The sequence below is a fragment of the Thunnus thynnus genome, chromosome 2 (assembly GCF_963924715.1).
Source record: "Thunnus thynnus chromosome 2, fThuThy2.1, whole genome shotgun sequence".
NCBI lineage: Eukaryota > Metazoa > Chordata > Actinopteri > Scombriformes > Scombridae > Thunnus > Thunnus thynnus.
Window position 1 is genome coordinate 36,344,209 of NC_089518.1, and position 27,569 is coordinate 36,371,777.

The window sequence follows — 27,569 nt, forward strand, 5'->3', positions numbered from 1 at the left end:
ATCTTTTATTGTTGTCTTATTCAATTAACTCTTTTGCTTTTTTAATTATGTCGGTGTGCATTGGTCTCTAAATCCATATTTAACATCCTGTATGTTTTTGTCAGTACTTTGAATTGCATTTGATTTGTTTTAAAGGTGCTATATAAATAAAGTTTAATTGACTTGATTGATTAATTGATTGATAGGGACGGTATATATAGCCTAGGCTATAAATGCTGTGACATAAATCATGATTTACACTTGTCCCTGTACAGATAAACATTGACTAGATAAAATGAGATTTAAATGGAGTTCAGTCATTTGGAACTAAAACAGAAAATTAATAAAGTGGGGACAGTAAACTGGGGCTTTGTATCAGTTTATTGAGCTTTTTTATTATTATTCTGTATATTATAAAGTCAGTATGAACATGTTTTTTGTGGTGCGGGATGACTCGGTGGTGGATGCAGTGTGCGGGTACGAGCGGAAGCTGCGTTTGTTGTTCTTCCTTCTGTTTCCGAGACGTTCAGGGTCTGAACGGGTTCACCAGCCGCGTCTGCATGTCTCTACCAATTCACTCAACAAACCGTCTTCTACCGCCCACGAATGAAGGTAATGTCAATCCTGAGTTTGTTCTTCAGCTGCGGACACTTTGTCCAGACTGTCCCGGGTTAAATTTCCGCGTTAAATCCGCTTCCATTTGTACCAACTCCCTTCTTCCCCGCAGCTCGACTCGGTGAGCCCGGGCAGCGTGCGCCCTGCAGCCGCTAGCCAAACAAATCCAGCGCCGTGCTTCGAGCGCGCTGGACGGTTCACCTGTTTGCGCTTTGTGTTGACTCTACTTTAATAGATTTAATACTGGAATATGTATTCTTAGACATATCCAGAGGGCGTGTTTACCTCCCTGTCAGGTGTGACAGCTGGGTGGCCGGTGGGTTGAACTTCTCCTGAACGGGGCCCGTCCGTCCGGTCCGTGTACGTTGTGCTGCGCGCTTGTCACTTTTGACATTTCAGCTATGTTTGGATGCTCGCCTCTCTCTCAGCTGTTGGTGCAGTTGCCATCGCTACATTTTTTCCACTTGCAATAAAAAAAAAAAGAAAAAAAAACTCCCGCCTTTCAAAAAAAATAATCACTCCCAGTTGCCAAGGCAACAGGGTTGACCATTGACAGCCCCTCCAACACCCCCCCCCCCCCACCCTACCCCCCCTACAAACCTACATGTTGATATCTCACGTCGCAGTTGCAACTTGAGTTTTCGTGCCTGTGTGTCTGATATGAGCCGCTGCCAGCTGGCTGTATATCTGCCGCTTACTTGTGACCCAGCAGCGTGTAAACAGGTTATGTAAGTCTTCTCCAAACTTGTTCACCCCCCCTGCCCCCCCCCCCCCCCCTCAAAACCAACCTCATGGCGGCTCAGCTGCATAACATCTTGCACCTTACTCCTATTGCTCCTATGCATGCACGCTGCTCAGAAAGTCAATGGTTAATAACAATGTCATGCATATATAGTATAACTTTTATGATATGTGCCCCCCCTCCACACCTCCTCTCCCCCCCTCCTCCTCCTCCAACCAGAGCTGCAGACTGACAGCTGGCAGGCCGGGCAGTTAAAATAACTTTGCAAGCTGAGTGGTTTGTGGACAGACCTCCTCCAGCTGCCTGCTTTAAAGCCTGATAAGTGAAGGTTGCATGACTGCTTGTTCAGGTTCATGTAAATAGAAACGGAAATAATATTTTGCACCGAGTGAAACTGTTGTGACACAATAATCAGTCTGACCCGGGACAACATGAGTTGATAAGATGACCATGTGCTGCACCATTTTCAGAAAATACCTCATTGCGATTATTTGGACTGATATTGCGATGTGATTTTCAGTGAAAAACATATTAAAGCGATTATGGTGTGATGTTTGCAGGGATCTGTACCAAACAAAGAGGTTTTCTGAAGTTTGTAGAATATGATGTGTAGGCTGTGACGTCTCTGCAGCGCAATAATATTAAATTTAAAACGGTATTTTTAAGAAATATTGCACCTCCTCCGGCTATACCGCGATTCCGATAAAGTTTCGATTAATTGTTCAGCGCTGCCGTGTGGCTTCAGTTCAACACATTTTATCACCTTTACAACTGTAATACAACTTTTAAGACTTCACAACAACATTTTGACAGAAAACTTTGATAAATCATTACTTGTTTTTAGTCTTTTTATTAAGAAAAACATCCAAATTTTCTGATTCCAGCTTCTCAGATGTGAATATTTTCCGGTTTATTTTAGTTTTCTATGATTGTAAACTTACTATCTTATGCCTGTGGACATTTGAAGGCATCACCTTGAGCTTTATAGACAAAACAATTAATCAAGAAAATAAATAGACAGATTAATTGATAATGAGAATAATAAGCTCAAGGTGACGTCCTCAAATGTCTTGTTTTGTCCCGACAAACAGTCCACAAAATCTTCAGTTTATTGTCACAGAAAAACGAAATAAACCAGACGATCTTAGTATTTGTTTCTTAAGAAGTGACTCAAAACGATTAATTATGAAAATAGTCGGCGTTTAATTTTCTGTTGATTGCAGCTATAAAACTTGTTGATAATTGTAAACTTGTGTGCAGGAGATGCATCAAAGACACATTCATTTATTTAAGGATATTTTCTTTCATTAGTTAGTTGTCACGGCTCTTACGTAAGACTTGTGATAGATCAGCAGCCGTCTGATTGGACGTCTCTATTCTGCTCTAATCATCCAGTTATTGAACATCGTGGCATCATTTTTTTGGATTAAATCATCTGCGGATCAAAAGCTGGTTTCTCTGCCTTCGTCACAGAAGTCGTCCACATAAATCACATAATGAACGCCATCACGCTGATAATCAAAGCATCTAGATTTATGACGTCTCAGCTCTTTACACAGATGCCAGTTTTTTTGGGGGGGGGGGGGGGGGTTTTGTCAGAAATCGGCCTCCAGGTGCTTCCTGTGGTGGTTTCGGTTCTTGGCTCTGGGAGACTTTGTGTGTGTCGTTGTCAGGACGGGGAAATCACCTGCAGCCGGCCGCCGCCGTGTGTGTGTGTGTGTGTGTGTGTGTGTGTGTGTGTGTGTGTGTGTGTGTGTGTGTGTGTGTGCCGGTAAACGCCGCCTCAGGCCGCTGACTCCACCGGCCACTTGAAAAGAAAAGACAGGCATTTATTTGTTTATTCTGAGTTATGAAATAATCTACTTGGGTGGTAAAATATTTTGCAGCAGGATGGAGAATGTTCAGGGGAGAGAGAGGAAGGATTGAAGGAAGAATTTTCTTTCCCACAACCTGCTTTTTTCAGTTTTCTTTGAACTTTCTTTTATTTGTTTTTTATATTTAATTTTCCTCATTTTTCATCTTACATCACTGGAATTCATTTCAGCTGTTTTATCATAAAATCTAATTTAGCTTCACTTGTTTCTGTGATCAGTCTGAGCAGGTTGTGTTTCTGTCTTTAAACACACGCAGAGTGAAAAATTAACAGCTGATCAACTTTTACGTGTTAACTTCATGCTTCACAGTGTTGAGTGTATAACTGTCAGTAGCAGAAGTGTTGAGTTAATAAAGCACAGATTTCTGATCTAAATCAAACTGAACATATGATTTAAAACGTCCCTCAATAAAGACAAACTAATTCCAAAATGTGTCACTTTTACTACGTTATACATCATTAATACAGAAGTAGAAACATTAAAAAACAGTATCACTTACAGTATCATTTGTTTTATATCATTTTATTTTAAGGAAGAATATCTGCCCTTCAGTCGGGCTGAGTATCAGAACCTTTAAGTTAGTCGATACCTGCATTCAACCCTTTTTCTACCCAGATCTTGGAAAAAAAATGACTATTTTACCGCAAGCGCTCTACGATATATTGCGACGTGTGATTGGCTCACTACGGCAGCAGCTACAAGCCAAACGGTCTGTGGTGATAACACTTAATTGTTCAGTTATTTAATAAATATTTCAATAATTTGAACACTTTGAAAGTTTATCCCTGTGAAAATCATTTGGATGAGGAGGAGTGGTGACATTTTACACTTCCATTCACGTGATGGGTATCGAGTGAAGAACTCTATTGGTATCGGTATCACTTTAAGGGTACTGGTATCGATACTGGTATTGTAATCTTTTAAAGGACTCCCAGCTCTACCCATCAGTGCCAGCTGAATTTAACCTGAAACGTGTTCTTGTGTTCTTGTGTTTCAGATTAACAGGTATGCCAAAGGAAAAATATGATCCTCCAGATCCCCGCAGATGTTACACCATCATGTCAACCGAGGAGGCGGCCAATGGGAAGAAGTCTCACTGGGCTGAGCTCGAGATATCTGGTCAGTTTAACTAACTCTCTCTCTCTTTCTCTCTCTCTCTCTCTCTCTGTGTGGGTCTGCCTCCATATAAAAACATCCCAGCTGAGGCCTCGTAGCTCAGGTGTAAATCTGGATTCGATCATTAAAAGTGAAAACCAGCAGAGCTCCGAGTCCCAGGACTGAACTAAATTAAAGAAAAAAGATTGAAAATGGCAGAAATATGAACATAAAGACAAATCTGACATGACAGCCTTATTACTGAAGGGAAGACATTTCATTTAAAAGTGAATTGTGAAGGATTTAATGAAGCAGAGATGAAGCAGAATATGAAAATAATCTTATGTTTTTCCTCTCTGTGTGTGAGCTTGTTTTGTTTTTATTATCTCAATGAGCTCCTTGACATATTTTCATCTCACTCACACACACACTGTGTTCAGGGATAAATGTTTTTCACAGTTTGGACGTTACACGAGCTAAAGTTTCACTTTTTTTATAACTTCTGGTGTTGCAGAAACTCGAACTAGAAAGGTCACTTTTCCCGCAAATATGAAGAAAAGAAAGAGCAACATCTGGAAACCACATAATTAAAATATTCTTGACTGAAAAACCCAGATGTGAATTGACAACTTCAGACAGTGTCACAATCCCAGGCATGAATGTTTATGACTGAACCAATGTGAAAAGAGAAAAAGAAAAAGTATTAACGATCAGGTAACTTTCCACGACTAGAAGGAAAAGTTAATAATTAACATCCAAACGGGCGTCTGTCAGGTTCCTCTTTCATTTTTCTGATTTCAAACAAGCAGCTCGGACATGAGAGTTACAGGGTGGAAACTGATCTATCAGGCCAATAATGTCAATAATCTAATATTAGATATATCAACCAGTAAGTTAGACCAGTAAAATTCTTCTTTTCATGTTATTAATTGAGTAAATTCTACATTAACGAGCAGTTAAGGCTGACAGGATCTACAGGTGAATAAGTAGGTCACTCTGTGGTTAACCCTAAAATAATTTTAGCATTTCAACATCTCTTTTGTGTCACATGGTGCTCTGAGTGTGTGTGTGTGGTTTTTTTTTTTACCCTGAAAAAAATCATAAAAACTGGAATCGAGGCATGAAAATCGTCTAAATTTAGTCAGAATTTAAATGGTGGATATTTACTGCAGGATAAAAATATCAATACTGACAGAAATGTTCAATAAACATCTTGTTATGTCTAATTAATTTGATTTCAACATCTATTTAGTGTCACATGGTGCTATAAATGCTCAGTGTGTGTTTTTTTTACCCTGAAAAGAATCATAAAAACTGAATCGAGGCATGAAAAGACTTTAAAAGGTGGAGATTTGCTGCAGGATAAAAATATCAATACTGAAAGAAATTATCATTAAACATCTTCTTATGTCTAATTAATCTGATTTCAGCATCCATTTAGTGTCACATGGTGGTTTTAATGCTGAGTGTGTGGTTTTTTTACTCTGAAAATAATCATAAAAACTGAATCGTTGCATGAAAATCGTCTAAATTTAGTCAGATTTGCTGCAGGATAAAAATATCAATACTGTCATAAATTTCCATAAAACATCATGTTATGTCTAATTAATTTGATTTCAACATCTATTTAGTGTCACATGGTGCTCTAAATGCTGACTGTGTGGTTTTCTACTGAAAATAATCATAAAAACTGAATTGTTGCATGAAAATCGTCTAAATTTAGTCAGATTTGCTGCAGGATAAAAATATCAATACTGACAGAAATGTTCAATAAACGTCTTGTTATGTCTAATTAATTTGATTTCAACATCTCTTTTGTGTCACACAGTGGTCCAAATGCTGAGTGTGTGGTTTTTTACCCTGAAACAAATCATAAAAACTGAATCGTGGCATGAAAATCGTCTAAATTTAGTCAGATTTGCTGCAGAATAAAAATATCAATACTGACAGAAATGTTCAATAAATGTCTTGTTATGTCTTGAAGAGCGTGAGTCTGGTTGTCTCCCGGTTCAGTTGATCTCAAAGCTCAGATATGAAACCTGTATTTGCTTACAGTTGTGTGTTTTTCGCACAGGGCGGGTCAGGAATCTGAGCAGCTCGTTATGGACGTTAACCCACCTGACAGCACTGCACATCAACGACAACAACCTGACCCGCATCCCGCCGGACATCGCCAAGCTGCCCAACCTGGTCTACCTGAACCTGTCGTCCAATAAGCTCCGCAGCCTGCCCGCCGAACTGGGCAACATGGTCTCTCTCAGGTAGGCGAAAAAACAGTTCAACAGAATCCTGAGATACTTGAGCAACATGGCCGACATCACGGCGGCGATCAGACATCTGGAGGTGGTTCTGTTAATGACTTTGTCTGGACAAAACTTTAATTTCACACAAGGGTGTATTTTTTTTTTTTTATTTTGACTTGGAAAAATAATGAATTCATTGAGAGGAATTATGTTCCAAACCGCCTAAAGCTTAAAAGCAGAGTGATGAGAGGCACGATAAATCCAAACACACACATCAAACACTCACAGAAGAAAGACGAAGATTATGAAATCCATGGATGAGAAACAGTTACATCCTCCTGGGTCCAGAAACACAAAAAAAAAAAAAAAAATTGAAGATGACAAGTAAAGACACATTTTGACCAGATGAATAAACTGAAGTGACAACAAAGCACAATGTGGTAGAAGATGGTTTGACAAAATACACAAAGAAAATCCCCTTTTTAGATGTGAAGAAACCAAAGGACTGATGTATATTTTGTGTCGTTTCTCGCAGGGAATTGCTTTTAAACAACAATCTTTTACGAGTTCTGCCTTATGAACTTGGGAGGCTTTTCCAGTTACAAACCCTTGGGCTAAAAGGTGAGTCTTTTATTACATTATTATTACAGCTTTTCCCCCCAAAATGCTTCTTCTGAGACACGTTTGTCTGATTCAATGTGATTTTTCCTGCTTTGCATTTTTATATTTAGTATTTTTCATGTGGTTGTTTTGCAGGAAACCCTTTGTCCCAAGACATCCTCAATCTCTACCAGGAGCCGGACGGAACCAGAAAGCTTTTGAACTACATGCTCGACAATCTAGCAGGTACACGTCCTCGCGGCTTCGCCTTACAACGCGCCCCACCTCGTTCGTCGGGACTCATGCATATTTTACCGGCGGTTCATTGTTAACCTGAGCACCGCAGGTAAATCGTCTCATTGTGTTTGTCACGGACTAATGAGCACTAATCCGGATTTGCCTCTCGCCCTATCCTGTTTCCAGTGCACCCGGAGCAGCTCCCCCAAAGACCTTGGATCACTCTGAAAGAGCGAGACCAAATGATTCCCACAGGTATGTTCATCAGGAGGGGCGAGTTACACCTGCAGCGTCTTGTTGGACTCATTCACAATTTAATAAACACTTTTTTAAGCAGTAGGATTAATGTTAATGTAAGAATCTCCTATCAGCTTAAAGGACCAGTGTGCAGGATTTAGGATCTATTGGCAGAAATGGATTAGAAGATTCATCAGTATGTTTTAATTAGTGTATAATCACCTGAAAATAAGAATCATTGTGTTTTTGTGACCTGACCCTGGGATTCCACCGGGCGCCTGTGCACCGCGTTCTGGCTCCGACGCGGTTTCGCTCCGTCCTCTGCGCAGCGCCCTGTTCCACCGGGAGCGTGTCAGAAGCGGAGCGTCTTCACTGCGGGGAAGCCTTCCGCCGTTTAAAGTCAGTTGCACTCCTACTACAGTAATTACAGCAGCCTAGTCAAAGTCCCTTAAGGCTACCGTAATTACTGCAGTAGCAGGGCAACTAAACTGCCCAATTTTGTTAACTTGCTCAGCTTTCGTTGATTTGGTCATTTTCCTTGATTATTGTGCTTCTGCTACGGTTAAGTAGGCTACGTAGTTAAATGGTTTCTTTATTCGTTTGTTTTAGTTGCGTTTATTGTTGATATACGACCAGGAGTCTGCACGGGGTGTTTTATTTTGGAAATTGACCAGATGCTCAATGCTGTTTCTGTGTCTGACTTCCTGCCCAGCTCGATCTGCTCGGTGCTGCTTGAAGCGACCTCCGTAAAAAATAGACGAGGCGCCTATCTTTAGCGCAGCGGAGCGGAGAGCCGCTTCTGAAATGCGAAATGAGCCCTTTATATCTACATAAGGAGCAGGTCCTCTTCCACGGAGCCCGCCATGTTGCACCGCCATGTTTCTACAGTAGCCCAGAATGGACAAAGCAAACACCGCCTCTAGAGAGGGTGTTTTGCATTTTTTGGGAGTTTTGCAGCCATCGTAGGTTCTCCTGCCCACTTAAAGGAAGGAAAGGAAGGGGACCGGGGAAGGGGAGGGTTATTCAGTTGGTTGCAATCTGCAACCTCACCACTAGATGCCACTAAATCCTGCACACTGGTCCTTTAAATCACATACATACGATATATTATCCTCGCTAACTGACAAACTATTCATTTTCCTTTTTTTGTCCAATTTAAATTGTGATAGTTGTTGGAGTTTCTGATAGAACATTTAAATATAAAAACACAAGTTCTCATGAGATGAAAGGGTAAGAAAGGAAAACATTTTTTTATTTTTATATTTTTCCTTCTGAAATACGGGATACTTTTTAACTCCTCAGGCCCCTAAAAACACTTCAATGAAAGAATCTTGGAAGGAAACATTATTATTTGGTTGAACTGCTGACAACTAATAGACTCCAACTTGTCGGGTTGTTTAATTTTCAGGGTCGTAAGCATAACAGGTTTTGGGAACCGCTTCCTTAAAGTCCCCGTTTACTCATCAACATTCTCAACATTTCTTTTTATGTATTTTTAAGGATTTTTAGGTAATTGAACTTTTTGTGGAAAAAAAGACACAAACTGCAGAATATTTTTATATGTCTTATATGGCTTCCCTCAGTAGTGTTCAATCTTTTTATTCTCATTCTTTTGATTTCCTTGGATGTAAATCACAAACCCGACTGGCTCGGTGAACACGAGCGTGCTGTGTTTAGTTCACTGACATCACCTTACTGGATTTTTTGGTTTGGAAGTATTTTACTGTCACTTGCCAAGATGTAAAGCTGCCCGGAGCATCGCAGCTGTGATGTCGGGCGTCAGTTTGGTCTGAAAACAAAAACGTGGAAAGAAAAAAAAAACTGTCAAAACATTAAAGGCTGCAGGCTTATTGGAGCAGTGATCCGAGGGGGGGGGGCGGGGGGCGGTGGGGGTGTGAAGTTTCATTTAGTTGTTGTAGGCAGTTGCCAAGTACGATGAAACTCAGGCCACAAACTCATTCTTTATTTATGAAACACATTCACAAGTTGACCAAAAAAAAACTGTTTAGAGGTCCAAAAAGATAACAAAGAGCCTCGGCGTAAGTTTCAGTCGCAGGTTTGAACAGACTGGAGCCTAAAAAACAAGAAGAAGAAGCTGCTGACATGATAAAGGAAAAAGGCACAGCGCTCTGACTCAAGGTCAATAAAATCTGTGGATTATTTTATCAATAAATAATGTTTAGTCTATGAATGACAGTCTGAAAATAGTGAAAAATTCTCGTTATAATTGCCTCCAGCTCAGGAACTTGTATTTAGACCAAAAATCCAAATATATTCACTTTATTGTTGTATATGACAAAGAAAAGCAGCAAATCTTCCCATTTTAGAAGCTGGAACTAGACTGGTTTGAGCATTTTTGCTTGAAAACTGACCAAGAAGATCAATATATTGAAATAAATTCTGTTGTTGCAGCTTTAAAACTAAGTCTTCTGTCCTTTTGAGATGAAATCAGTTCATGAAGTTTGAAGGTTTGTGGATCAAGATTCATGTCTAGTTTCATCTAAAGTACAAAAAGTGCATTAAATGTCTCAGTCGAATATCTTTCTAAAAGTAAAATCAGCATCATTTGCATAATAATAAATGTTTGCTTTGCTCTCTTTGGCTGCTTTACTCAGTAAATTAACACTTTTAGATTTGCTTTTCTAAAGCAAACACTAGAAGAATAAAATAAAACCAACACAGATCTGGAGGATAATTTTACCGACACTCTGCTCCATCTATCTGTCGGTCGGTGGGTCGGGGCTGTTTGGTCATCGTCTTTTCTCCTTTTTTCCTTCCTCTCTTGCAGCCACGTTCACAGTCATGTGCTACAACGTGCTGTGTGACAAATACGCCACGCGACAGCTGTATGGCTACTGCCCATCCTGGGCTCTCAACTGGGAATACCGGAAGAAAGGCATCATGGAGGAGATCACCAGCTGTGACGCTGACATCATCAGCCTGCAGGTAGAAGGCATTTCACTTTCCCTCGTTACATTTTCCACTTTAACAAAGCAGACAGTAATCAGAGCATGAAAGAGGAAGATTTTTCTTTGTAGGCTGCTCTAATAAAGTTCTGTCTCAAAAGATTTCCAACACCATTAAATGCTTCTATTATAATTTCTTTATTACATTCCGTCTTTACCTGAAAAAAAACAGCCAGAATCAGCATCTGGACAAAATAAGTTTCTGACACTTTACTGATGAAGAGACATTTCAATCCTTTATTATAATATTTTATTTGCAGGTCTTAACTGTAAGTAAACTTCTAAACCTCATATCTGTTGTTTGTAACGTCTTTGCTGCAAGTTTTTTTGAGATTATTTCCTCATTTCACATCGATCTTCTGACAGTCAGGACTTACTGTGATCTTTTTTTTTTTTTTCTCGGGATTCTTGAAAAACTTTTATTTTGAAAATTTTTGAAGAAAAGTTCACAACCTTGTCTCTCGTCATGTTTTATTTTGAAGTAACACTTAGCAAGACAGAGTGTAAAAGATAAAGTGCTATTAGTTAGACCTGCATCAATTAATCAATTAGTTGATTGTCTGAAAATTAAATTGGCAATTATGTAGATTTTTTTTATTTTTGCAGCTTCTTAAATGTTAGAATTTGAAGCTTTTAAGTCTTTTTATCACTATTTTCTGACATTTTATAGCCGAAATGATTAATCGATTTACCAATAATGAAAATAAGTGTTAATTGCAACCCTCCTGTTGAGCCACACAGGATCAATACTCGTTAATAACTTCTTAGACTAGAAGAGAGACTGTCTGACTTCATCAGTATCTGATAGAAAAGGGAAACCTGCTTTTGACCGGCTATAATTTCACATGATTGTATCATTTCACCGCTCACTTTCCGTGACCTTTAACAAGATGGACGTCTCTTCCCGCCGTCCGCTCGTCCGCTGACATGTAACGAACCAATCATAGTGCGTCCGTCGTAGCAGAGCGCGAGGCCCAACGATCGAGCTGTTCAGTCTCTTCAGCGCTGTGATTATCAGACTGTTCTCTGCAACGGCTGCTATCAACTGCTCACATGGATCCGGCGTATCCGACTGTTCACCCCGGCCGACACAACCGAGTTATTGTCTACAGAAGAAGACGAAGAGTTAGACAATACCGACTAACTGTCCTCAGTTTAGTTTCCCTCCCTCAGGACAGGAAACTAAGTTTATTTTAGCTTGAAAGCATAAAAATTCTAGTGGAGAAATAGCTGAATTGTTTTTAGTTATTTATTAGTTTGTCTAAAAGTACACTCACAATTCATTGAGTGTTTTTAGCTGATGTTTCTTGCTGTGTGTGTGTTTGTGTTTGTGTGTGCAGGAGGTCGAGACGGAGCAGTACTACACCATGTTTCTGGAAACACTAAAGGAACGCGGCTACGACGGCTACTTCTGTCCAAAGTCTCGTGCCAAACTGGTGTCGGAACAGGAGAGGAAACACGTGGACGGCTGCGCTGTGTTCTTCAAGACCGAGAAGTGAGTTTATACTTTACAGAGCGTACTGTATGGAATATTAATATATATTTGTTGTTTGGATTTATGAGTTGAGTGTTTGTGGTGAAGGCAGGTGTTGCATATAAGAAAAATTATTTATATGTTCTCAAAGTCCTTCAGTGGATGTTTACGTTTGGATTTCTTGTGTTTCTGCAGGTTTACGTTGGTCCAGAAACACACTGTGGAGTTCAACCAGGTGGCCATGGCCAACTCTGAGGGGTCAGAGGTCATGCTGAACAGAGTGATGACCAAAGACAACATCGGAGTGGCCGTTCTGCTCGAGGTCAACAAGGACATGTTCTCCGGCGGTAAGAACGGTTTGATATTACTCAGTGAAATATCTTCAGAATATTACAATATTATCGACTACCTGTGGAGACTCAACCGTGTATTCCAGCATCCCAGAAAGCATCCAGGGTTGTTAATAACAATATGGGACGGCAACATTTAGCTATTAATCTGTCAGTTATTGTTTTCAGTTAATCATTTAGTTTATAAAATGTCAGAAATATCAAGTTCCCAGAGTCTAAGGTGATGTCTTCATTGATTTTACAAACATATAGAACAGAATAAAAGTAGCAAATCTTCACATTTTAGAAGCTCGGACCAAAGAATACTTTCCGTTTTGTTCTTGGAAAAATGAATTAAATATGAACATTTAGCGAATAATCTGTCAGTTATTGTTTTCAGTTAATCATTTAGCTTATAAAATGTCAGAAATATCAAGTTCCCAGACCCTAAGGTGCTGTCTTCATTGATTTTGTTCAATAGCTCCATGGACATTCAAATTCAAAAACAGAGAAAACCAGCAATTTTTCACATTTTAAAACTGGAGCCAAAGAATTTTTGCCATTTGTTCTTGGAAAAATGAATTAAATCGATTATTAAAAAATAGTTGTAAAGTAGTTGTTTCAGCTCTGCTACCCACTAAATAACTTCACGGTTTTATTGATCTAGATGTGAATCGATCTCCAAACATCTGTTTCTCCAGATGAACGAATTTTAAAACCACACATGGTCGTATTGTTAATGTATAATAACATACTTGGACCGATGTTTACACAGTAGGAAAACTGTGCAGCCAAAAATAGAGAAAAAGTTTGTCTACAGTAATGATTTTTTGCCACAAGGTGTCACTAGTTGACTTGATTTTATAAATCAACAAACTCTCTGAGCATTAAAGGACGGGTTCACAGTTTTTCAAGTCGGTCTTAAATCAACAGTCAGGAGCCCAAATGAACATTGAAACATGTTTTTCTTGCTGTAATCATTCCTCCTGTTCATACTGACCATTAGAAGATCCCTTCATAATGTACTTACAATGGAAGTGATGGGGGACAAAATCCACAGTCCTCCCTCTGTGCAAAAAATGTATTTAAAGTTTATCTGAAGCTAATATGAAGCTTCAGCGTCCAAATGAGTCAAATCAAGTAGATATCTTTCAACGTTACAGTGTTTTTAGTGCCAAAGTTCCTCTTTTTGTTACTATATTTCCACTGCAGCTCAACAGGGAAACACTGTCTGAGGAAACACAAAGAGGGAATTTGATGCTAAAAAGACTGTAAATGTGTCAGATATCCACTTGATATGACTAACTCAGACTGCTGAAGCTGAATATAAGCTTCACGTCAACTTTTAAATGACTGTGTGGACACACTGTGGATTTTGGCCTCCATCACTTACATTGAAAGCACATTTGAAGGATCTTTTAATATCCAGTATGAACAGGAGGAATGATTACAGCGAGGAAAACCTCTTTCACTGTTCATATGGACACCTGTCTGTTGCATGTCATACCCACTGCTCACTATCCAATAAAATGCCAAAAGAATAATCTTAAAAAAAAAAGAAGAAATGTGAACCTATACTTTAAATAATATATCACAAAAGAGTGGTTTGTCATTTATAAATAAAGCTGCAGAATATTTCTTTCGGTAAGTTTCAGGACATCCCTTTTTGAAGGACGATGTATGAAAATAGTTTAATTTCCCACCAAGATCAGTTTGATACCGTAAATCCGTTCTGTTGTGGTTTGATCACATGATCACTATTTATAAGTTAATCAGTTTTGCAGTGCGAGACATGCAGTAACCACGTTTTGTAAATCCCATTCTTCCCTTTTAATTATTAAATTTCACTGTCTCAGCACTTCTGGGTTTCTAAAGTTGCATCAGAGCTACGGAACCAAAACAAGACCATGTTTAGGTTTTATTTGGGATGTTTGGGGGATTTTACAAACTGTTTTTCAGGTTTTGACATTTTTATTATTTTCTTAACTCGCCTACAAACAGTTTATTTTTTTTCTTAAATATTTGACGTCTTTTATAAATGTGCAGTTATATATATTGGTACTGATTTTTATTCAGTTCCGCTTCATTTTTTCTTTTTTTCATTGCCTGCATATTTGTTGCATTCAAAATTAAATCCAGTTTCTTCTTCTTCTTCTTGTGTTTTCAGGCATGAAGCCGCCGTTGGAGAGGCAGCTGGTCCTGGTGGCCAACGCCCACATGCACTGGGACCCCGAGTACTCGGACGTCAAGTTGATCCAAACCATGATGTTCCTGTCGGAGCTGAAGAGCATCGCCGAGAGGGCCTCGGGCTCCGTGGCGACCGGCTCGCCGACCTCCGACCCATCCTCCATCCCCATCGTCCTGTGTGCTGACCTCAACTCGCTGCCCGACTCCGGTGAGACCGTCTCACTTTACATCTCACTGTCTAATATCTTCATGCTGGTTGTGGTTGTAAATAAGACAAGAAACACTTATATTTTCTCTTAATTTATTAATCTCACGTGGTTTAGTTCACACAGAATCCGCAGTACAAGTTCAACAATAACTTAAATAGTGAGTTTTCATTTTATAGTCTTAAAGCCCCTGGAAAGGCAAATCCATGATTTGCTATTAATCATGTAATTTTGGATCTAATGTGCATATAGTAAACACCTAAAAAGTATGAGAACATAGCCTTTGACATAGTCTATGTAATTCTTTAGAAAGTTTCTCTCCCTTCCCTTGTTACTGGGTTGCAGGTGGGCGGGGCTAAACCAGGGAATTTATTACGTAATAAATACCTGCCCAATCATATTTAAGAGAAAGACGATTGACGTGGCTATCCGGCCAAGCTGACTTCACAACACTTACTCTCATCTCCCTCATGAGAAAACAATGCAATCAATCAATCAATCAATCAATCTTTATTTATATAGCGCCATATCACAACAGAAGTCATCTCAAGGCACTTTTCACATAGAGCAGGTCAAGACCGTACTCTTTAATTTACAGAGTACGGTCTTGACCTGCTCTATGTGAAAAGTTCTGTTGTGGTGCATTGTGGTGCAATGCAGTGCACTTTTCTTTGCTTTTAGCTAGAATGAGAATTCAAATGAGCCTGATATGGTTTAAAAGTTACTGTGTTAAGCTAACTAGCAGACTTGGCTACACCATCTAAATCTGTATTAATCACGGAGTGGATAAGTAGCTCAAAAGTGTAGCATAGCAATGCTAATGCTAACCGTTTCATGTAAATGAATGGAAGATGCTAAAACGTTTAGCGCTATACTCCGTGGGGTATAGTTAAATAAAACACAGTTTCAGGTGGTCTAACCTAGTTTGTTAGTTAGTGAATTATTCAAGCTTTCAACCAAGTAGGGTCCATTTGATAGATTTGGTAGTTAATAGCAAAATGTTTAAGCTAATGCTAACCGTTTCATGTAAGTGAATGGAAGATGCTAAAACGATTAGCATCATACTCCGGGAGGTATAGTTAAATAAAAACACAGTTTCAGGTGGTCTAACCTAGTTTGTTAGTTAGTGGATTATTCAAGCTTTCAACCAAGTAGGGTCCATTTGATAGATTTTGTATTTTATTCCATATCAGTAAAACGTTTTAGTGAATGAATAGAAAATAAAACGGTACTTGAGCTGAAAGTGAGCTGTCAATCAAACATGATCTGGACACGCCCACACAGTCCTGAGAAATGGTTTGAGCAGCCAAATGAGCTGTTTTTGAGCTCAGTTTTCTAATAGTTATGAAAGTTTATTTTCATTTAGATGGATGCTTAATGACACATGCAACTTTGATATCATATATGCATTTTTATGATTTCAAGCCACGTTTCCAGAAGCCATAAGTCTAACAACTTATTTGTCACATTAAGTGTAATGAAGGAGTTGTGACGACGTCATGCCAGCGTAGCACCGAGCTGCCACAGTGTGAGGGCCAGAGCTGCAACCATTACTCGATTAACTAGAAAATGAATCGTCATCTATTTTGATAATACATTAATTGTTTTCAGTCCTCTGTGACAGTAATCTGAAGATCTTTGGGTTGTGGACAAGACATTTGAGGAAGTCATCTTGAGCTTTGAGAAACAGTGTTTTTCACCATTTTCTAGTATTTTGTAGACCAAATGACTCATCAATTAACTGAGAAAGTAATCTACAGATTAATTGATAATAAAGATAATTGTTAGTTTCAACCGTGGTTGTGGGTTGACTCACATGAACACATAATGAAATGACACAGATATGTGGTTTCTGTTTATACAGACGCCATTAAATCAATTTTAATGTGTTTGTGTTGTCAAATACAGTTTAATGTATTTATTAAAAGCTAATGAAGAATAACATGAAGTGCAGGGTGAAGCTGCATGAAGTCACTATGGCTTAAATAATGTGAGGTAATGTTTTATGTTGGTATTTTGACTTAAATGTTTCTTAAATTTGTATGAATTCATTTTCTTGCCCATCATTGGTTGCAGTTTTCCTTTTTGCCAACAGATGGCGGCACTGTTTGACACCTTTTTTTTGACTTAACTTTTTTTTGTTTATGAATGTTTATTAATATGATCCACGTTACTTCTTGTGTCATCCAGGTGTGGTAGAATACCTGAGCAACGGAGGAGTGGCCGAGAACCACAAGGACTTCAAGGAGCTGCGCTACAATGAATGTCTGACCAACTTCAGCTGCAACGGCAAGAACGGCAACTCAGACGGAAGCATCACACACAGTTTCCAGCTGAAGAGCGCCTACGACAGCAATCTGATGCCTTACACCAACTACACATATGACTTCAAGGTAGAAACAGCCTCCACGCGTTGCACCGTACAGCTGCGACGATTCATCGATCAGATTCCAACTGTTAAATTAATCGCCAGCTGTTTTGATAATCGATTAATCGTCCAAATTCCCTGATTCCAGCCTCTTCCAGCTTCCAGCTGCAAGTTTTTAATGACCAAATTTATGTCAAAGTTACATTACAGTAGCGTAGTAATGCACTGCATCACCGTCAGTGATGTAACTTTTCTGCAACAATTTCTCAATTAACCGTTTAGTCAATCAACACAAAATTAATTAGCAACTATTCTGATAATCGATTATTTTGAGGCCTTTTTTTAAAGAAAAATGTCCAAATTCTCAGATTCCAGCTTCTCAAATGTGAATATTTTCTGGTTTCTTTAGTCTGTGACAGTAAACTGAACATCTTCGGGTTGTGAACTGTTGGTCGAGACAAAAGTGAGAAACAGTGATCGACATTTTTCACAATTTTCTGACATTTTATAGACCAAACGCTGAATCGAGACAATAAACGATAGATTAATTGATAATAAAAATAAGCATTAGTTGCAGCTCCTGTTAAGTGCGCAAAAATAAACCAATGGAACAAATTTGTTTTTGCAGAATGATTAGCGATAATGAAAATAATGTGATTAGCAGTAATTTGTGTAAAACATGTGAAACCACTGGTACGATTCTTCAGCCTGATTTACAGGCAGGAAATTAAATTTTTGCTAATATCTGATATGCCGATATTTCCAACTCATTGTGGCTGATTGCTGATACCGATATATGCACATATTTTTTTCCAGCTGGCATGCAAGCAGAGATGCATAGATTGCACTAAATATGATCAAGAAAGACAGTTTATGAAGGAAGCATTAAAACTCTGATGAACCTGCCAAGTGGGCTGCAGCAGTAGAGTTTTTAATGTTCAGGATTAAATCTCTGGTCCTCACTCCGGAGCAGAAGGTGGCGGTGATGCGTCTAATACGCCGGTTGCCGACCTCCGTTGTAAACCAAACCCCCCCCTTCTCCCCCCCAAACAGAGTGGTACATCCTGTCAGCCAACATGTTTCCTATCTGTGCAGCCGAACATCGCAGCTCTAACAGTCCGTGGAGGGAAGCACAGTCAGGCGGCGGCGGAGGAGACGTCAACAGAATCGGCCTCTCATAATCGGCAGAGATGTTCGTTTCAAGGCCAATGCAGATATTTGATTTTAGAGCTTTTATCGGCCGATACTGATAGCGTGCGTCCCTAATAAATACACTGCAACTTATTTGCTTTGGTGCCAAGAATCAGTTAAGTTGCCATAAACTTCAATAAAGACAGAGTGGGTGTTCAGGATCTTAATCTCTGCATTTGACAGTTAGAGGCTGTTGGAGGACTCGCAGTGTAACGGTGGGTGGTAGAAACTCGTGTTGAGATGGCGTGATAGTTTTATTTTCCATTTGATTAATTAATACACTAGTATGTGAAATATTTGCTGTCATTATGAGAGTGTCTTGCTTTGCGTTATCCAACTGGAAATGGAAAAAACTTGCAGCGTCTCCAACGCAGCAGCACAACTTTCTTTTTTACACTTTTTAGATGCGTTGGTGGCAAAAGCGTGGTCGATTGTGTTTAGATTTGCACTTCTCACACAGTTATTGTGGTTTCTGCTCTGGTTTGTAATGAGTCATGCAGCCAAGTTGCCACATAAGCCGTTGCTCCGTCTTTACCCAAACCTGTAACATGCAGACGCACTTACAGAAACATTGACCACATTTCTACTGTTGTTTCTTGGCTCCTTTGTGGAACTTCAGGAACCCACAAAGAGTTTCTGTTTCGTAAAGAAGTTCGGTTTTTCTCTGTATGTCGGTATTTCACAATGTTTTAGTACATGTGTACTTCTTGGTATAAACAAATTAATTCCTTGGAGAACTGAATGAAATGAATCAAGCTAATTGGTGTCATCCAACCTGATTTGAGCTGCAAATCTTGGTCAGAGAAGGTTTTTTTTTTGCTCGTTTTGGTCTGGAAAGACTCTACGGGCTTTTTACTGGTGACGTTACCAGTGATCGTAGACCAACATTGGATCGCTGGCAAGTGAACAAGACTCTTAAGACTGACGAGTGTGTCCCTTTATGCAAACATCAACATGTATCTCTTTTTATATCTGCTGAAAAACACACCGCAGGCTGAGCTGTCTTTGATATTTGCCTCCAGTTGTCTGCTGTCACATGATCTGTTTCTGAGTTCACGTTAACCATAAAGTTGCAGAATATTGCTTCATCTTAAGTTTACAACTCTCAAGTTTGAATTGTTTTGTGATTTGATTCGGCTCATGTTTTCCACACCAAAAAAACTGATAGATACAGATAAACATTTTAATTGGACAAGGTTCTTCTTCAGGTCTCCCTACTTACTAGAGATATAACAATACTGATGTCGGATATCGGTCAGATAATGACTCAAATAGCTGGATCAGGTATTGGTGACAATGGGCTGATCTGGTATCAGATACCATTATTTTAATATATAACAATTCAGTAATTTATATCCATGTATTTATTTGTTACGTTAGGAAAACAGTGTTTAAGTCAAGCCTCACACATAAAACAATGATCCCAGTCTCTTCCACACAGTTAGTTATACAGCCTGTTAATTAAACATTACTATCGGATCAGTACTCGGTATCAGCCGGTACCCAAAGGTCAGGTATCGGTATTAGTATCGGCAGTGTTTCCCCTACAATTTTTCTCAGGCCTGGTGTTACGCACCAAAAACCCCCAAAGAGACGAGGCGTGTTGGATTGTATATTTGCGTGGTCGGCTTCGGTCAGCAATTTGTATTTGTGTTCAAGGTTTTTTTTTGCTCGGTATATTTAAGACTTAAAACAAAAGTGATGTCAAGGAGAGGATGACATAATAAGCTGCATTTGGCCTATTGCATAAAAGTAAGCTGCCCCGCTCCCCTTCTTCCACTTCTGTATTTTTGCTCGGCTCCAGAGTTTTGGAGTAAAACGATGATGTATTTGTTTGTCCGTCACCCGCGTTACAGCTTCTTCTCTTCTCATGTTAGCTAACCTGCATTCATCCCATACGCTCATGCTCTCGCTCTGCGGTGAGTGAGTGAGTGGCACTCGCATCACATCAAGAGTTTCCCAGGCAACGACACAAAGGCTGACTCAGGTTTCAGAACAGCGCTGCACAAAAGCTCCCAAACACAAACGATTATTAGTGGGGAAACACTGGGTATCGGGACTTGTTCTGGTTTGTCAGCCTTAAACATTTTGATGAATCTTCATTATTTGTCCTGTGGTGGTTTTTTAGGTAAAACAAAAAGTTTCTGTGCCTTCTGAAGTCTCTTGTTTTGGAATTAATGTTCATCAGTCATATCAAATGATACAAAGAGTTTCCCTACAGGCATCAAATCATCAGTTCAGCGTTTTATTTGAAGGATTTAAATAATGATGTAAAGACAGTTCCCCTAACGAGGCATCAATACCGAAATTATACTTTGGTACTTAACATTAACATGTGTTCCTATAACTTTGTTTGAAAAGGGACATATCAGATCAGATTCAGTTAAGTATTACACCCAAAAAGTATTTAAGTTTGACACGCGGCCCTGAACGCTACATTGTGATGACATGATGTCTTCCTGTCTGCAGGGCGTGATCGACTACATCTTCTTCTCCAAAACCCACATGAGTGTCCTGGGCCTGCTGGGACCGCTGGACAGCCAGTGGCTCATCGACAACAACATCACCGGCTGCCCCCACCCCCACATCCCCTCGGACCACTTCTCCCTGCTGGCCCAGCTGGAGCTGCACCCCCCTCTGCCCCACCCGCTCAACCCCCTCAACGGGCTGCACCTGCCGGTCCACAGGTAGTGCAGCCCGATAGAGCCCCGCCCACCCTTTTTACCGCCCTCCTCTTCGCCTTTTTAAACACTCTCCTCCCTCCTCCCCCTCCCCCCTCCTCCTCCTCCTCCTCCTCCTCCTTCTCCAGCTTTATACAGGACCCTGTACAGTTTACCGATCATGTTAAAACTCAGACACCATCCGACCCCCCCCCCCAGCCCCCGCCCCCCCACCCACCACCACCACCACCCTCCACCCTCAGACACACCTTCCCAAAAGGAGTGAAGTATTCGCCTGTTGTTGCTCCTTTTTGTGTTTTTTGCACACTGTAAATGTTTTATTTTATTTTATTTTTTTTCTCCCCTTTAAAAGGCTTGATACCAAATGTTGGGCTTGGGATGACGTTGCCATGGTAACCCCCAATGTCACATGTTTCTTTTTTGTTGGGTTTTTTTTTTTTTTTTTTTTTGCCTTAGATATATATGATCATGACAGCTTGTAGATTCTGCTCCTACAACAACAAAACCTAAACTAAAACCTTTTTTTTTTTTTTTTTTTTTTTTTCTTTTTTTTAAAAGATAAATTTACAACAACAGATTCCAGCTGATTGGCTGGCATCTCATTTTGGTTTCTTTTTCTCATTTCACGTAGCTGTGAAATCATATTTTTAAAAAGAGTGAACACATATAACATATTATTAATGCTGCAGTCACAGTATGACTCCCAAATTAACTGACAGGTTTTTTTTTTTTTTTATTAAGGAGGAGTAACACTACAAACAACTGGATCATATGTTATGAATGTTGCTAATGCGAAAGGTTTGTTTACATCAGTACATTTTTGTAAACACAGGTCTATATTTTCAAATTCCGATCAGCCAAGAAACACCAAAATACACTTAAAATTTTATAATTTGGAAGTCAAACTGAATGACGTGAGAAATTACCTGCCATTTTTAAGCTTAAAAAAAGAATTAATTGGTCCTTTACAAGTAAGGTAACGTCATGAAAACACTAAATTTGGTATATTTCATATGGAAAATAGAATATGAAATCATCTCATGTCACAGCTGTGAGTCTTATGAATGTTTGGTCACACAACAGCACTGATAATATTGATGATGTATTGTTTTTAGGGGCTTTCAGATTGACACTTGCCTTGTGGAAAATAATGGATCGTATCTCATGTACGTGTCTGTCGATTTACTTTTTTTTTCTGGATCATATTTCCTGATCGTTTGGGATTATGTTGCCCGATCTACTGTTGTTTTTTTTTTTAAAACAACAACTTGAAAAGTATTTCATCCGTTATCTTGAGTAGCAAATTTCAACCTGAAAGCCGCCTCACCGTGCTGCGTGGATGTTACTGGGCTACTGCATTCACGTCTTATCTGTTTTCCTCTATAATACGGGTCTTGCACCTTGCAGTAACTTTCTCTTTTATCATTGCTGAATATTTTTACTTGCAGTACGTATCAGTGTTCCTCTCGGCCGTCTCACGCTCACTGTAGTTTAAAAAGATGCAACTCGTGAGTTTTCTGCAGCATCGTTGAAGTAATCAAACAGGAAATTAAGACCAAATTAGCGCTCAAATCTCAAATTTTTTTTATAAGCATCGGAACTAAATTAGCCCCTTACTTATTGACCTGCTTTGAAAAAAAATATTTTAATACATATTAATATATTTGTAACACAATCCTGACATCGACCGACAATTTAGACGCTTTAGATTTTTATCTTTTGAAGTCGTGCTTTTTTGAACACCTACAGTCTTAAAACAGTATCGTCCTGTTTCCCAACTTTTCACCCAACTGGCCAAAGAAATCTTCCCAGAATGAGTAACTTATGCTCTGTCGATAAAGAAGACAATATTTATTTATTGGTGGCAGAAAATGTTTAAAGAAAAAAAAAAAAAAAAAAAAACTTCCTGAGAAGAATCTGCTCATGATTTGTGACCAGGAGTCGAATGTATTTACCGAAGGCTCACTATAAAATTGGTTGTTGCAGCCTCTTAATGCTAGATTCCTGTGGACTAAACTTTGTATATTTGTGTCAGATGATTAGAACTAATAGCCCTTTATGTAAGTTGTAACTCAGGGCTATGCTATGCATTCAGCAGTACCTCTCAGATGAAATACTCTCACATCGTACAAGCAAAACCAAACAGGAAGCTATTATTCAGAAAATCCTTTATAAGCACAGGTAATGTATGTACTGACAGACAGTATGTTGTTATTGTTGTTGTTGCAAAAGTCCCACGTCTGAGTGCGTTTTTGATAAAAAAAAACTACTACTGCTGCACTTCACTTTTGCTCCATTCTCAAAAAAAAAAAAAAAAAAAAAAAACTTGGGTAAAACAACTCTGTCCAAGTTTTGAGCCGTCAGAAGTTGCAAAAAAAACAAAAAACGTTCAGATAAACTTTAAAATGTAGTTATTTGGTTTTGCTGTACGACTCGTGGAGAAAAAACTCAAGTATCAATGTGGGATGGACGAGATAAATGAATGCAGTTGTAGGGCTGGGTTTGAAATTTTTCAGTACTACTGCCGGTATGACAGAAGTTTTTTGGTTCAGATACTAAAACGATACCTTCTTTTCAATAATATAAAAGTTTTTCTTCAAAACTTTTCCCCCATTTAACAAAAATTCTCAAATGTGAAATGTCTGAAGACAAACAGCCATACAAGTCTAAAAAAATATCAGTTAAAATCAGTAAATATCCAACAAATAAAACACAGATTTGACCGGACATTCGATACCAGCTTTCAGCAATGGCAGTCTTTGATATTTGGTGCTATGACGACACATTCTGGTCAGTGCCAAAAAAAACAGTATTGAGGTTCGACACCCAGCCCTAACTATGCAGGGGGGGGGGGGGGACTCTCCAATAGCTGCCTACAGCTGTACACACACACACACACACACACACACACTCACAGTGCTTAACATATCTGACACGCTTCACACTGTAGTGTCTAGGAAGCCCTGATTCTTTGAGATTGAATTAGTGTATCATAAAAACTTTTACATTTTCTCTGTTCAGTATTTGAACAAACAAACAAAAAAAAAGCCATAATTTTTGGGATGAAAGGTGTCAGCACAACACGGCACCCTGTAACCTCAGCTTTAAACCGCAGTCGGATCAGTTTAACCGGCCTGGACGGGCAGTATCGGCTTTGCTTCATTTGCACATGATTTGACGCTTTGACGGATACACCTCCCTCCGGTTTTTGGTGGAGTTGATCTTTGTGAGCAGTTTGAGGCCTATACTTCACTCCTAAACTCACCTCACAGGGTTTTTTTTTTCTTCTGATTTTGTACAACAGTGTACATAAAAAAAAAATTAAATTGTCTTTGATGACGGGGCGTCTTTTCACATCTGTGAGGGGAATGTACCACCTCCGATAAAAAAAAGGGGTGTATTTTTTCTCACAAATCAAAGATATACTTGGTGTTGTACTTTTTTTTTTTTTTTTTTTTTCTTTGCCCGGTGCACTAAGAGCTCATATGTGAATACCACCTCCACCTGTCTCTGTCACTCCTGTAGAGACAAAAAAAACATCTCTGTCCAACTTTGTTTTTGAACGACGGGCATTTTGTGTCTCTCTCACTAACATACAGTCTTTCAATTGGTACTTTGTACGAATCAGTATTACCAAGTTTTTGAGAAAAAAAAGAAAAAAAGATAAATGTTCTAGGTTTGAAAGCAGTTTGTCTTGATGGCTTTTATTTCTCCATTCATTTTTAAGTGTCATCTCAAAGCTTTTAACGCTCTGAGATGACGCTTAATCTAAACTGTTTTGGTTTCTTCTTCTGTCTGCTTAATGTTTCCCAAAAAAAAAAAAAAAGGTTTTTCCACATTCACACACATCATCCAACATCTACAGCCACTTATTTTACTGTTTTCCAACAATATCCAACCATCATTACCTGTAAGCATTTTGACCTGTTAATTTTGTCTCTTTTAGAGCACACCTCACTTACTTTTTCTACAAACAACGTGCCTAGTTTGTACAATTTCTCTGACAGCAGCACTGCCCATGAGACCAAGACGCTCAGAGATTAACCCAGCGCCATCATCCAGCCATCCATCATCTATCTATCTATCCCTTTCATCCATCCTTCCCATTCGTCCCTCCAATCCTTTCTGAAACCTTTCGGGATGAGATCATGAAGAATTGAAACAGGAAAATCATTGCTCACTTCCATTTAAAAAAAAAAAGAAGAATCGAAGTGCTTTTTTGTATCCATAACATTAAGGACAAATCCTCCTCATTTTCTATCAGTAATTTCTACCAGATGTCCAAAATGCACACTCTTACTTGTTAGTGGTTTCCCCCCCGCCCCCTGGCGAGAGCTCGCTGTATCTTCCACAGGATTATCACAGCCATCATCGCATGCAATTTCTGAATGTAAAAAAAAAAAAAAAAAAAAAAAAAAAATCCTGTTGTTCAATATCTGGCCCTGTTTGTTTCTTTTTTTAATTTTTGTTATTTTCTGAACACTGTTAAGTTGTGCATTCAGGTGTAGTCTAGATTTTACAGCAAGCTGGTTGTTTTAAAAAGTCTTTTGGTGGCCGATGAGACACCAACGATTCTGGAGAAAATGAGGATTCTCTGATAAAAAAACATTTAGCGTTTGCACGAAGGGTTTGTCGTCTCTAATCTGCTCCAATAAGTTGAATTTGACGGCCATCAACCAGGCCAAGGTTGCTGCATCTGAACTAAGAAAGTTTTCAGGGTAAATGTTTTATTCCCAGTGTATTAACCTGTTAAAATACACAACAAACACCAAATATCTCTGATTAAAAATGAGATTATGCACATGTGAATCTGAGTCGAATCCGTTGTGTTGTCTAGAATATTTTCAGTAAGTTCTGGCGGTATTTACAATATCGACCACAGGTTAATACACTGCTTACATTTCTGGGAAAAGGACTTTGATGAAATAAAGTGACACCAAAAGAGGAGGAGAAAGGCAGCAACGTCAGCATCAAAACCAACAATGTCAATGACCAAAATTTCAAAGAGCTCAACCAATCAGTTGAAGTTGGAAAAATAATGTTTTAGTTTCTTGTCTTTTCTTTACAATTGAAATCTGGTGAGAAAAAAAAGGCATCTGTCAGCTCAAAAGAGCGACAAGAACAAGGAATAAAAGGCTGTTATTTCTAGAAATTTCCTCAAAGATTTGCTAGAAAAACAGTTAAAGTTGCTGCCTTTCGTCACTGTGCAGCAAGTTTGTTTTATTCATGTGTGCTAATGGTGGTGAAGTGAAACTGGGCGAGGATCCTCAGCCACCAGCAGTCACCAACCAAGGTGCTACATTATTTCTCAAAGAGGATTTGAAAGACTTAACACCTGTAATATGTCAGAACCATTTTTGTGTTGGTTTCAGATTCCAGACCGGCAGCTCTTCACCACCTTTGTTTCCAATCCAACCTTTAGCCTCCAGCGCAGACAGCAGCAAGCAGCCAGTGAGTGTTTGGTTGGAATGAAAACCAGCAGCTGTGTGTGGTGTGGAGCTGCCAGAGCAGAGTTTGTACTATGGAAGCCAAAGTGTGCTTCATGTTTTGACAGTTAAATGTCAAAAAAAAAAAAAAAAAAAAAAGGTGCGAAACTGCGGTGACATTAAGTTACTGTTGGCCTGCGAGGATGAGTGAAAGTTTGTCAGTCGTAGATGGCGGTGCTGACGAAACAAATGCAGATACAGATACAGATATAGCCTTTATAGAGGTCCTGTAGGCTTGTGTTGTGCCTGCAGGGTTACTACTGCACGGTAGTCAATATAGTAAAAATCAAAGTCTGCTCTCTGAAGTCATGAGGGCTGGATGAAACATATTTGGGTCCCCAAGTGTAATTTCACACCTCCACACTCTCCCAAAAAATAAGAAAAACTGCATGAAGTACTAAATAAAAAGGTTTAAAATTGGTCAAATAGGCAAAATTACCCTATTTTTATAACTATACAAAAACAGGATGAGATAACTCCACTTAAAATATAAATAAACAATTTAACCACCGACCAATGAGGAACCCCCTATGTTTGCATTCACTTTCAATTTTAAGGATTACATCTCCCTCTATGAATTGACTTGTGCTATCTTCTTTATAATAAATATAAAGACACGAAAATAATTAACTTTATTTGTATAGCACTTTTCTTGAAGTTATTAAGTGCTATACTGGGGGGGGGGGGATGACATAAAAGCAAATGCAAATAAAAAGAAGATCATAAAAACCAATGTTTTCATGCAAAACTGAAATCTTGGAGACAAAAGTGATGTGATAGTAGCTGTTCTGGGGGCCACAGTGGCTCCCGGGGATCCAGCTCTGACACAAACTACAGTTACGACACTGTTATATGTAGACGTTTCCCCACCGTATCGATGCAGTGATATTTACATGAATGAATGATGGACTTCTACAAAGGCTACAGCTGTGTTTTCATATGTGAGCTGTTACACCTCAGTTAAAAACCAAACATGCTCAGCAGCACTTGTATCATGTGTCCTCACCCCCTGACTCTCCCCACCTCCTGTAGGCAATAAAAATGTCATTTTTTTGAAGA

At 39.1% G+C, this 27,569-nt stretch overlaps 1 protein-coding gene across 1 annotated transcript; it reads left to right on the plus strand.

The window, feature by feature from the left end:
• The first annotated feature begins 403 nt into the window (after nucleotides 1-403).
• On the plus strand, nucleotides 404-27,569 carry cnot6l (CCR4-NOT transcription complex, subunit 6-like). Its single transcript, XM_067572477.1, has 12 exons — nucleotides 404-591; nucleotides 4,208-4,329; nucleotides 6,380-6,566; nucleotides 7,084-7,169; nucleotides 7,305-7,394; nucleotides 7,572-7,640; nucleotides 10,411-10,568; nucleotides 11,929-12,083; nucleotides 12,258-12,409; nucleotides 14,559-14,786; nucleotides 16,975-17,177; nucleotides 20,813-27,569. Exons 2-12 carry the CDS (start codon nucleotides 4,218-4,220, stop codon nucleotides 21,032-21,034), a joined length of 1,662 nt encoding a protein of 553 aa, XP_067428578.1. The 5' UTR covers nucleotides 404-591; nucleotides 4,208-4,217; the 3' UTR covers nucleotides 21,035-27,569.

What these genes read in the sequence shown, in the direction of transcription:
- cnot6l (XM_067572477.1), top strand. Translation starts at nt 4,218, where the DNA reads ATGCCAAAGGAAAAATATGATCCTCCAGATCCCCGCAGATGTTACACC. An exon ending in GGCTGAGCTCGAGATATCTG is followed by an intron (nt 4,330 to 6,379) that starts GTCAGTTTAACT and finishes TTTTTCGCACAG; the next exon opens with GGCGGGTCAGGAATCTGAGC. An exon ending in CAACTCGCTGCCCGACTCCG is followed by an intron (nt 14,787 to 16,974) that starts GTGAGACCGTCT and finishes TGTGTCATCCAG; the next exon opens with GTGTGGTAGAATACCTGAGC.